Genomic DNA, 12,901 nt, shown 5'->3' with positions numbered 1-12,901 from the left:
CGAAGGAGTCCTTTCAAGGTTTTAACAGCTTTGTTGATGTAGAATAGACATGCAATAAACCGACATGCATAACAAGTATAACTTGGTTAGTTCTGACATATGTCCGCACACCCGAGACCATTACCGCCGTCAAGATAATGAACGACGCATCCGTCACTCCCAAAAGTTTCCTCCTGCCTCTTTATGAAAGCTCTCTCCCAGCCCTCCACGCTATCTCCCAGGCAACCACGCTGCTTTTCATTTTCTAGATTTGTACGTACATGGAATTATACAGTATGTGTTCTGTTTTGTCGGGCTCCTTTGACGCGGCATAATTATTTTGAGATTCATCTCTCTTGCTGTGTGTAGTTCATTCCTTTTTCTTTCTTTCTTTCTTAAAAAATTTTTTTTTTACATTTATTATTTTTGAGAGACAGAGAGAGACAGAGCACTAGTCAGGGAGGGATAGAGAGAGAGGGAGACACAGAATCTGAAGCAGGCTCCAGGCTCTGAGCCGTCAGCACAGAGCCCAACGCGGGGCTCGAACTCACAAACCGTGAGATCATGACTTGAACCGAAGTCAGACGCTTAACTGAGCCACCCAGGCGCCCCATTCCTTTTTCTTTCTAAGAGGTAGGCCACTGCATGTAAATACCACTTGTCTATCCATCCACGTGTCGATGGACACCACTTGTTTCCAGTTTTGGCTATCACAACCAAAGTTGCTATGGACATTTATGTATGAGTCTTTACAATTTTTTAATGTTTATTTTTGAGAGAGAGAGAGAGAGAAAGAGAGAGAGAGAGAGAGAGATACAGAGCATGAGCAGAGGAGGGGCAGAGAGAGAGAGGGAGACACAGACTCTGAAGCAGGCTCCAGGCTCCGGGCTGTCAGCCCCGATGTGGGGCTTGAACTCACGAGCTGTGAGATCATGACCTGAGCCGAAGTCAGACGCTCAACTGACTGAGCCACACAGGCGCCCCTTTATTTTATTTTGAGTAGGTTTCAGGGCGCCTGCGTGGCTCAGTCGGTTAAGCATCTGACTCTTGGTTTCAGCTCAGGACATGATCTCATTGTTTCATGGATTCAAGCCCCACATCGGGCTCTGGGCTGACAATGTGGAGCCTGCTTGGGATTCTCTCTCTCTCCCTCTGTCTCTGCTCCTCCCCCACTCATGCTGTCGCTATCTCTCTCAAAATAAATACGTAAACTAAAAAAATGTTTGAAGTAGGCTTCATGCCCAGTGTGGAGCCCAATGAGGGGCTTGAACTCATGACCTGAAGTGTTATCGAGAGTCAGATACTTAACTGACGAAGCCACCCAGCCACCCCGAGATTGCTCATTAAAAAAAAAAAAAAAAAAAAAGGTTATTTTCTTGTTATTATGTTGTGAGGGTTCTTTGGTTTTAATTTAAAAATATATTTTTAAAATTTTTTTGAAAGAGAGAGAGCAAACAGGAGAGGGGCAGAGGGAAAGGGAGGAAAGGAATATCAAGCAGCTTCCACGCTCAGCAAGGATCCCGATATGGGGCTCAATCTCAGGACAGTGAGATCATGACCTGAGCGGAAATCAAGAGTTGGTTTCTTAACAGACTGAGCCACCCAGGAGCCCCAAGCTGTGAGGGTTCTTGACATATTTTGGATACCAGTCCTTTATCAGATAAATGATTTGCAAATCTTTTCTCCCAGTCTGTGACTTCTCCTTTCAGCCTTAACACTGTCTTTCAAAAAGTAGCAGTTTTTAATTTTACTGAAGTCCAATTTACCAATATGTAAATAATTTCTTTTATGGAAAGTGCTCTTGATGGGCATATCAAAGAAATCTTTGCCTAACCAAGCTCTTAAAAGTTTCCTGTGTTTTGTCTAGTAGCTTTATACTTTTAGGGTTTTTTTTAATAAACTTTTTTTTTTTTAATTTTTTTTTCAACGTTTATTTATTTTTGGGACAGAGAGAGACAGAGCATGAACAGGGGAGGGGCAGAGAGAGAGGGAGACACAGAATCGGAAACAGGCTCCAGGCTCTGAGCCATCAGCCCAGAGCCTGACGCGGGGCTCGAACTCACGGACCGCGAGATCGTGACCTGGCTGAAGTCGGACGCTTAACCGACTGCGCCACCCAGGCGCCCCTAATAAACTTTTTTTTTAATGTTTATTTTTGAAGGAGAGAGAGACAGAGCGTGAGCGGGGGAGGGGCAGAGAGAGAGGGAGACACAGAATCCGAAACAGGCTCCAGGCTCTGAGCTGTCAGCACAGAGCCCGACGCGGGGCTTGAACTCACAGACCGTGAGATCATGACCTGAGCCGAAGTTGGACGCTTAACTGACTGAGCCACCCAGGCGCCCCAATGTTTATCTTTGAGACAGAGCACGCACGAGCAGGCGAGGGGCAGAGAGAGAGGGAGACAGAATCCAAAGCAGGCTCCAGGCTCTGAGCTGTTAGCACAGAGCCTGACGCGGGACTCGAACTCATGGACCTCGAGATCATGACCTGAGCTGGAGTTGGACGCACAACTGACTGAGGCACCCAGGCGCCCTATCATATGACTGTTAAATTCAGTTTGTCAATTCCCACCCCCAGAGTTGGTGTGATTTTGATTGGAATTGCATTGAATCCATAGACCAACTTGGGGATAACTGACATCTTAATATTGCGCCTTCTGACAAATTAAGATGGTGTATCTCTGCATTTATTTAGGTCTTCTGTTTCTCTCAGAAATGTTTTATTGATGCCATTGAGGTCTTTTCGTATCTTTTGTCATATTTATACCTAAGAATTTCACATTTTTTGGTACTGTTATAAGTGGTATTATTTTTAAAATTTCAATTTCTGATTGTTCCTTGCTAGTATATAAAATACAGTAAAAAATAAAATACAACAGTTTTTTTTTTTATTTTAGAGAAAGAGAGTGAGTGCAGGGGAGAGGGGCAGAGGGAGAGAGAGAGAGAGAGAGAGAATCCCAAGAGAGAGAATCAAGAGTTGGACACTCAACCGACTGAGCCACCGAGGTGCCCCAAATACAATAGTTTTTAATAAATTGACCTTTTATCCTGCAGCCTTGCTAGACTTATGAGTTCTGGTAGCTTTTTTGGGTAGATTCTGTCTGATTTCCTACATAGATAATCATGTCATCTGAAAATAAAAAGAGTTATATTTCTTCCTTTCGAATCAGGATGCCTTTCATTTCTTTTTCTTGCTTTATTGGACTGGCTAGAAATGCTAGCACAATATTGAAGAGAAGTAGTGACATTCTTGTCTTATTCCTGATCTTAGGGAGGAAGCGTTAAATCTTTCACCATTAAATATGATGTTAGCTGTTGGTTTTTCATAGATGTCCTTTATCAGGTTCAGGAAGGTCCCTTCTATTTTTAGTTTGCCAAGCATTATTATCAGGAATGGATATTGGATTCTGTCAAGTGCTTTTTATGTATCTTTGAGATACGATGAATTATACTGACTGTTTTTTGAAGGTTAAATCAACCTTGCATTTCTGGGATAAATCTCACTTGGTCGTTGTTATGGACCGAATGTTTATGTGCGCCCCTCATGATGGGGTTCATGCCCTTGTAAGAGGAAGAGATCTCTCTCTCTCCGTGAGTATGCACCAAGGAAAGGCCACGTGAGCACACAGTGAGAAGGCAGCTGTCCACAAACCAGGAAGTGGGCCCTCACCAGACAGGAGTCTGATGGCACCTTGATCTTGGACTTCCCAGCTTCCAGACTGTGAGAAATAAATTTCTGTTGCTCTAGCCAGCGAGTCTAGAGTTTTTTGTTATAGCAGCCCCAAGCTAAGACAGTCTTGGTGTATTTATCTTTTTGATATATTAGCGGGATTCAATTTGTTCAGGTTCTAAGAATTTTTGCAACTACTTTTATGAAGGACATTGGCCTGTAGTTTTCTTATTACGTCTGTGTGGTTTTGGTATCAGGGTAATGCTGGCCTCATAGAATGAGCTGAGAACTGTCCTCTGTTCAATTTTTGGGAAGAGTTTGTGTAGAATTGGCCTTATTTGCTCCTTAAATGTCTGTTAGAATTTGCCAGTGAAGTCATTTGGGCCTGGAGTTTTCTAGCTTTTTTTTTTTTTTTTTTTTTTTTTTGAGAGAGAGAGAGGGCGCAAAGGAGCAAGAGAATCCCACGAGGGACAGAGAGAGAGAGAGAGAGAGAGAGAGGCTGGGCTCACCCGAAGCGGGGCTCAAGGTCACTGGATGTGAGACTTGAACTCACGAACCCGTGAGATCATGACCTGAGCCAAAATCAGATGCTTAATAACTGAGCCACCCAGGCGGCCTTCATAAGAAAGCTTTTAATGCTAACGTATTTAATAATAAAAAGCTTTTTGGGTTATTTTTTTTTCTTGAATGTACTCTGGTAGTTTGTGTCTTTGAGGGGTTGTGTCCATTTCTTCTTTGTTGTTGAATTTACTGGCAAAAGGTTGTTAATAATACTCCCTTATTGGGGCGCCTGGGTGGCTCCATGGGTTAAGCGTCCGACTTCGGCTCAGGTCACGATCTCACGGTTTGTGGGTTCGAGCCCCGCGTCAGGCTCTGTGCTGACAGCTCGGAGCCTGGAGCCTGCTTCGGATTCTGTGTCTCCCTCTCTCTCTCTCTCTCTCTCTCTCTCTCTGTGCCCCTCCCCCACTCATGCCTTGTCTCTCTCTCTCTGTCTCTCGAAAATAAATAAATGTAAAAATAAATGATATTCCCTTATTATCCTTTTAATATCCATAGAACCTGCAGCAATGATATTTCTCATTCCTAACATTGGTAATTGGCCTTTTCTCTTTTTTTCCTGATCAGTCTCACTAGAGATTTGTCAATTTTATTTCATCTTCTCAAAATCCAGCTTTTGGTTTCAATGATTTCCTTTCGTCTTTCACTGATTTCAGCTCTGCCCTTTATTATTTCCTTTCTTCCCCTTACTTTGGATCTCATTTCCTCTTCTTTTGAGTTTTGTTAAGATGAAAGCTACAGTCACTGACTTGAGACCCTTCTTTTCTGATCCAGGCACTTAGCGCCGTAGAATTTCCCCAAGGTACCGCTTTAGTGCCATCCCACAAATTATATGTTGCCTTTTCTTTCTCATTCAGTTCAAAATAGTTTTTAATTTTCTGAGTTCCCTGACTCGTGTGGTACTTAGAAGTTTGTTCAGTTCCCGATGATTGGATTTTCCAGAGGTGTTTCCGTTACCGATTTCTAATTTCATTCCAGTGCGGTCAGAGAACATACTTTGACTTGAATCTTTTCAAGTTTCGTAAGACTTGTTTAACGGCCCATCTTGGTAAACGTTCCATTTGCATTTGACAAGGATGTGTATTCTGCTGTTGTGGTGTGGCGTGGTGAATGTCCCATTCAATCTGGACGGTTGATAGTTTTGCTGAGATCTTCTACAGTCTTACTGATTTTCTCCGTACTTGTTCTCTTTATTATAGACATAAACTATAATTGTTGGTTTGTGCATTTTTCCTTGCAGTTCCATCGTTTTCTCCTTAATGTATTTTGAAGCTATGTTATTAGATGCATAGACACCTGGGACTTTTATGCTCTCTTGATGAACTTGCCCTTGTATGGTATTAATATAGCCACAGATTTTTTTTTTTTTTTTTGTTAGGGTCAGCATGGAATCTTTTTCTTAGTTTTAACCTGTGTCTTTCTACTTAAACATGGGTTTCTTTTTTTAATTTATTTTTTAAAAATGTTTATTCTTGAGAGAGACAGAGAGACAGAGCATGAGCGGGGGAGAAGCAGAGAGGGAGGGAGACACAGAATGTGAAGCAGGCTCCAGGGTCCAAGCTGTCAGCGCAGAGCCCGATGCGGGGCTCGAACTCACTAACCGCAAGATCATGACCTGAGCCGAAACGATGAGTCAGACGCTTAACCGACTGAGCCACCCTGGCGCTCCAAAAGTGGTTTCTTATAGGCCGCATAGAGTTGCGTTCTTTAATCCCCGAGCTCTGCTCGGGTGCCTGGGATCTTCAAGAACTCTCTAACCCTCCAAGCTGCCCACTTTTGTAGAAGGTTCTGATGATTAGAGCACCAGTCCTTCTGAGGAGCCCCACCTGCCTTCTATCATCTTCCCACCGGGGTGGCACTCAGAGAGTTATTTCCACGTCCCTAGAACAGTTCTGTGGACGACAGGGACATCCAAACCCATGGCAACTACTCAGGCAGGTGCCAGATCCAGCCACAGGGGATCAATCAGGCCCATGGAAGTTTACCCAAGGCTACCTGAGAAGGACCAGAGGCCACCTTGGAAAAAGTAGGGGGGTGGGCAGGACATACAAAACTAATTTCTACAGGGGAGGATCTGATCGATAGGAGAAAAAAAAACCTCACTTGTTTTCCATTTCCAGAAAGCTTTTTGACTAGGAGAGACAGCACAGAAGCAACAGAGTGGTCAGCCACAGCCCAGGTGGGCCCTTTGGGAAGGAGGAGTGCTCCTCCGAAAGAGTAAGGAGCACTCCTCTGTGCCCTAGCGTGTTAGTTTCCTATGTCTGCTGTCACAACTTACCACACATTTGGTGGCTTAAAGCAACACAGATTTATTCTCATAGTCCTGTTGGTCAGAAGTCTAAGGTCATGGCATAGGCAGGGCTAGGTTCCTTCTGGAGACCTTAGGAGAGACTTCCTTTCCTTTCCTTTCTCAGTTTCTAGAGGCCACCTGCGTTCCTTGGCTCATGGCCTTTTTAATTTTTTTTTAATGTTTATTTCTGAGACAGAGAGAGACACAGCATGAGCAGAGGAGGGTAGAGAGAGAGAGGAAGACACAGAATCCGAAGCAGGCTCCAGGCTCCGAGCTGTCAGCAGAGCCCGACGCAGGGCTTGAACTCACGAGCTGTGAGACCGTGACCAGAGCCGAAGTCGGACACCCAACCGACTGAGCCACCCAGGCGCCCCTCTTTTTGTCTTTTAAAGTTACAAAAATGTTTATATGAGAGAGAGAGAGATTGCAAGTGGGAGAGCAGCAGAGAGAGTCCCAAGCAGGCTCCACGCAGCCAGCTCAGAGCCCAACACAGGGCTCGATCCCACAGACTGTGGCATCGTGACCCAAGCCGAGATCAAGAGTCGCACGCTTAACTGACTGAGCCACCCAGGCGCTCTGGCTCATGGCCTTTCTTAGCATCACTCCGGCCACCTGCAACTCAGGTCGCTTTCTTCAGGGCGAAGCTGAGAAGGAGCACTTAGAGAAGGGGCTTGGGGCACGTAGAGTCAGGCAAAGTGACCAAGAGTAAGAGTTGTAGAGGCAACCTCACAGGTTCTAGTCCCAATCCTGCTGTATACTCGCTGGGGAACCTCGAATAACTGCTGGAACCATCTGGCCTTTGACATGCATCAAATAGAGCTAAGAGTATCACCTTCATACAGTCATCAGGAGCCGTAAACATAAGGTAGCGCATGCTTAATCAGCAAACGGCCAGACATAGTTAAGGGCTCAATGAATATTGCCATTCTTATTATTTGAAGGCTTGGCTGGTCCCACACAAGTGTCCTGGACTGTCCTACCAATGGCTTTGGCCTTGGTTGGCTTCCCTAAGGGACCCACGTAGCTGTCTTGAGACTGACATTCAGCCTGGTCTCTGCCAATGTACTTCTCAGTCCATCTTTGAGGACACTGGGGGGGAGGGGGGGGGGAAGACTGCCCAACTGGAAGTGCCTTTCTTTCTTGAAGCTGAGGGGATTCATTCAAGGAGTTTATCATTTCCAAAAACGTCAGCAGTTCTAAGCTTGGAGGTTTTTCATCACGTGAGAAATGACTATGAAATAACGGGCCCATTTCCATGTGTGACTTCCGGGAGCAGCCTTCAGGACCGCGCGCCAATACTTTGGAAGGTAATGGTGAATGCTCGGCGGTTCTGCCCGTGGTTTCCACGTTCAGAGAACTTGCTGCGGTGGGTAGAGCTTGAGCAGCCCGACTCCACCCTCCGGCCTCCTTACAACCTGACATTCACTGAGAAGAAAGGAAAATTGAGAAGGTGGGGTAGAAGCGGGGAGGTGAAGGGAAGCTAAAAGCTTGGGATGCCCAGGCCTGGAGGCTGGAATGCTCCCACCCAAACCCGTCTCAACGGGATGAGAGCTGCTCGATGCTTCCGCAGTTCCTTCAGACGATGACTATTTTTAGGGGGCTTCGGGTTGAAGAACGCATCGGTGACCGGACAGGGCAGGGGACAGCGGCCTGGGTCTAAGGCCTCCCCCACCTCATTTCAAGGGCAATTATCCTCATGGCTTCAGGCCATACAGTGTGTTCCAATCCATGAAGTAACATTAACTGAATCCACAGAAGCCTCCTTTAAACAGTGCCGCGCGGGGCGGGCGGAGTGTCACAGGGACAGAGCTCCCTGCGTGGGAACGCAGGCCTTTGTTAACGGAGTTCTTTTTTTGAAAAAAAAAAAAAAAAAAATCAACACACCGTTGCGTTGCTGCTTTCCATAAAACTTGGAAACAGCTGGATTAATCCTGCGGGACTCTAATAAAACATTTATTATAAATAAGGTGCGTTTTTGGAAAATGTCACATGGAAGTCACTCAGGGGCAAGTACGGATTTACTCCTGTCATAAGAGTTTTCCTCAATTCTTAAGGGTCAGCAAACATGCTGAGGATTGTGGGGCGGGGGGGAATCCAACCCAGGACAATGCAGCGTCTGGTTTATTCTCCCAAAAGTTTCTTCAACACAGACAAAGGCTTCATCTCCCATTAGAAGTACAGACCCAAAGCTTTTGTGGGCTACAACTGGGTATATTTGTAGTTTCAGTTCTCCGACATCTTACCTAACAATGTACTGAGTCAAAAGAGTTGGCCATTAATGAGAGGCGGGGGAGGGAAGGGAGAGAGAGAGAGAAGGCAGGGGTTTTGGAGGAGGAGGAGGAGGAGGAGAAAGGCAGAGGAAGGGAGAGAGGGAGGGTGGGTGAGGGGGGAGGGAGGAAGGGAGAGAGAAACAACCGTGGCTCTTAACTATCTTCACTACTGATTTACCCAATGACCTTTAGCAAGTACATTTCTCAAAACGTAATGAAAATGTTTTTTAATGCCCCCAACGTCCCCCCGTGACACTACATAACCTGTATCACATTCATATGCTCACACGACTCCAAGCAGAATGAGTATCGTAAAGTGTGTGTATTCGAGTGATGCCCGAACTAAGCCTTTTGGACTTTGTGACTTTAGATAGGATCCATTTCCTTGGTGATTTTAAATGATGGTTTTGTCTTATTAGCCTGATGAAATCATGATTTTGGGGTAGAGTCCAAGGTCCCAGAGTTCTCTTTGGTCCCCGGTATTGGACATGAATCATGGATCTGTGCTTCTAAACATTCAATTCCTCCTTCTCCCCCTCCGTCCCTTTCCCCCCACCATCTGTTTTGTTTAACGGATGAGATTTTTTAAATATAAGAGGAACATATGTAAGATTTTCTAAAACCCGCATGCCAAATTAAGAAATTACCACACTGACAGTCGTTAGCAGTTTTCATAATTTAATGAAAAAGTATTGGTAAAAAGGTGACATTTGAAAAAAGACTGAATTTGTCTTGGAAAACTGGACTATATAAGACAAAATGAAAAAAAATTAACAAAAGAAGGTTAAGAGGTAATACTTCAAACAACAGCAAAATGTAGCAAATACATTTTGGGGCAATTGAAATGTACACAACTGAAGGCTCCTTCATTTACTTAGGAAAATCTTGTAAAAATATTACAACTATATTTCCCTGACTGAAGTTATTTTAGTCAATACTCTCCCCATGGCATTACATATGGAATTTGGCTGAAGCACTTTTTCAATGTTTGCTTTTCCTTGCACTCACTCAGAACCAAAAGGCATGAAAGGACTCGGGCTACTGGCCTCGAGCGGAACAGAAGGCCCCTATAGCAGAGCTCGTTACCTCTTCCTTAGAGGGAAGGTGTCAAATTCACATCTACCCCAGCAGAGCTCAGAGGGAAAAGCACAGAAACCTAGTGCGTCCATAAGGAGGAACAGTCTTCCTCGTGTGGATGATTCTTAGCTGCTTCCACTCAAACAAAACACAGGACGCCTACCACACGTGCTCTGGCACGTTCACACGTGTACACAGGCATAAAAGAAACATTTTCAAGGTGTGGCCAAAGAGGAGGCAAAATACAGAAGTTTTCCAAAAGGGAGGAGAAAACACGAGCCACGGGACCCATTAACAAGGCTTCGAGAACAGAAGTGGGGACAGGAACGCCGCAGAGGCTCCCTCCCGCACTGGGGGAGGGGACAGAGGGGCCCTGGCCTGCCCTTGGGCCACTGGCGCGCCCACTGCAGCTGGGCTGTTTGCTTTACCAGGAACCAACTTTAAAGATCGAAAAATGGCCTCTTTTTGTCTGAAAATTCCCACTATGCTTTCCCAAACCAGAAGAAAGAGAATATTAATTTAAGGCTAAGAAGAGAGAGCAGAGAATTATAGTCGGCTTCACATTTTAAAAACTGTAACATGTTCCCCTTCTTTTAAATGGGAAGCAGACGTGTTTTATCCCCCCCCCCAATGTAATTATTCTCTTCCTCCCACAAATTATTCAAGGCTGATTGTTTGGGAACAGGGTATAAGCAACTTCTGAAAAACGGCTCCAGCCTTTTTGTGTGGGGAACTGCCTCGGATTCAAAGTTGATACAAAGCTAAATTATATCCATGTGTTAAACACATGCTTTCAAATTCTGTTTGACAATAAAAATCTGTTTCAAAATTAAAGCAGGTAAGAATACTTAACCTCTGTGCATCTTACTATATTTTAATTATACCTCAATAGAAACTTTATAAACATTAAAGCAGGTATACAAAAAACTGTCAGCCAAACTTATTTAAATCAAACTGATTTGAAAACAAGAACACAAAACCCCTGACCTGGTACAAATCCTCCGGAATTGGTCTCACTTTGGGAAAGGCTCTGGGATCCCTCCCAAACGCCTAAGTGGAGAGAATCTGAGCATTTTCCTTGTACCTCTGTAAACACTATCCACAAGTTAGCCTCTCACGCTCGTTCGATGGGCCAAGTAGTTACAAGTGCGCCCCTGACCAGCAAGTCTAGGAACAGGCACTGGACACTTAAGAAGCATCAGGAGTATTGACTTGGTAGGTAAGATACTGCGAAAGGAGCTCAACCTTGTGCTGAGCCAAGGAAGAGGGTAGTGAATCTGACAGTATCTGAGATGTTGGTCCCTGGGCTCTCCCTGAAGCGGGTTTCCAGGTACCAATGGAGTTAGCAACTTCCTACAGACAGGAGCTGTGGGAGGTCACATGCCGTAGCTTCAAAAGGGAAGTAGTTTTAGTGTCTGATAATCACGGTCTCTTGCAAATGCGTTAACGATGCAAGGACTCTTAATACATATGTGCATCAACGTGGTAACAGGACTGGAGAGCTGTCCCAAAGTATTTACTGAGCAAGTACTCTGGGCCCAGCTGTTCTCGACAGCCTCTGGCAGAAAAGACTTCTGGACAATCTGTAATTCCTAGAATGTGCTTGCAAATTCGCTGTGAAACGTTTTATTCTTTCACTACAGTTCCTCCTAAAGTACACTAGAATCCTTTTGGTGTGGGGGTCTGCCCCAGTGTATGGGGCAAAGGCAAAGACTGAGCTATTCTTGGAGGTTTCCGATCACCTTTGCATTGAACTGTGGGAAAGGGGATGTGTCTTGCTTTTACCATGGCAATCCCGTCGAGAGTCGTGGGCAGGATTTTCCCTGTCCGAGCTAACTCTCCTTACCCTGACTTTCTCTTTATTCCCATCACTCTCTGCTTCTGAATCGCTCAGCTCCAAATCTGGGCAATACCCATCGTTTTCCTGATACGGAGCTCTCCCTGCAGACCGCCTCACAAGCTGCTTGCCCCAGAGCTGCTCCTTGGGGCTGACGTTCTTGGTTGGCTTCACACAACACTGGAGGTCCTCCGTGGTCCTCACCCACCTGTTGGTGGCCTCCTTAAAGGACCTACCGAAGTGTTCCACGGTCGATTTTCTAAAGGCGCCCTGACTGGCCAAGTGGGAGCTGAGCATGGACTCCTGGTCACAGAACACCTCACTTGAGCTGTCTTTTTGGGTGACATCTTCAGACCAGCTGCCCTCCAGGCCGTTGGATTTGGCAAGCTTGGAGGTAGACTGACTCTTCCCATTCCCGATGGAAGACTGGCCATGCAGGGCAGCCTGGAGGACCAGAGGCTTTCCCAGTGACTGCCCGTGGTAGAACTCCGGGGATGGAGTTCTCCAAGCAGGACTGGGGTCCTTTGCTTCACTTCTAGAGTGGGTGAGACTGGCCAGCAGACGGTTACTCTTGCTCTCTAGTGGATGTCTTGGGTACGATTTCATTCTCATTTCTAGTGACTCCTGAGGCACCTGCATGCTCCTTATATTGGAAACAGGGGAGCTGCTGGCAGGAGAGAGGGGTCCATGATCAGGCTCTGTGGAGCTGTTTCTGCAGTCTTCCGGGGCTGATCTCGGCATTTTTAACTTTAAGGTAATTCTTGGAGGCGGGTAGAACAATGAGTTTTCTAGTGTACTTGTCAAAGGAAGTCCTGAGATCAAAAAGACAGACTCATTTTAACAACTGATTTAAATAATGGCGTATATGCTTATTACGGCATGGTGAGTTCACATACCCACTCTTCCAAATGTCTAACGGGCCCCTGACTTTGATGTGTATGTGCCTCACGGGATAGGAGCCGGAGGGGCTGAACTAGAGGCTGGGTGGGGTGGGGATGGCTACAGGTGGGAAACTCAGCGGAGCCGCTGCTTGTCATGTGGCTCTCGACCTCTTCACCTCTGCCCTCCCAGGCTGTACAATGATCACAAAGACTAGTGTGCCACCTCCTACATCCCCATGTCTGCCCCCTTCCACTTCTGAAAAGAATGTCACTAGCAGTGGTTTGGAACAGGGTCTCCCTATTGGGGTGTCTGTGTGTGTGCAGGTGCGGGTATTGCACA

At 45.7% G+C, this 12,901-nt stretch overlaps 1 protein-coding gene across 10 annotated transcripts in view; it reads right to left on the bottom strand.

Annotated features, from left to right (window-relative positions):
* Nucleotides 1–9,427: 9,427 nt before the first annotated feature.
* The window catches only part of JADE3 (jade family PHD finger 3), a 137,433-nt gene continuing 133,959 nt past the window's right edge, over nt 9,428–12,901 (bottom strand). For 9 of the 10 annotated variants that reach the window (XM_045473245.1, XM_045473252.1, XM_045473247.1 and 6 more), the window contains one exon: nt 9,428–12,492. In XM_045473245.1, the coding sequence (XP_045329201.1) occupies nt 11,582–12,492 (911 nt within the window). In that variant the 3' untranslated portion in view covers nt 9,428–11,581. The remainder of the gene's footprint in view (nt 12,493–12,901) is intronic. The other variant, XR_006711171.1, reaches the window with a different exon arrangement.

The sequence above is a fragment of the Leopardus geoffroyi genome, chromosome X, assembly GCF_018350155.1.
Source record: "Leopardus geoffroyi isolate Oge1 chromosome X, O.geoffroyi_Oge1_pat1.0, whole genome shotgun sequence".
Lineage (NCBI taxonomy): Eukaryota > Metazoa > Chordata > Mammalia > Carnivora > Felidae > Leopardus > Leopardus geoffroyi.
The sequence above is the reverse complement of the archived record's forward strand: the minus strand, read 5'-3'. Positions and strand labels throughout refer to the sequence as shown.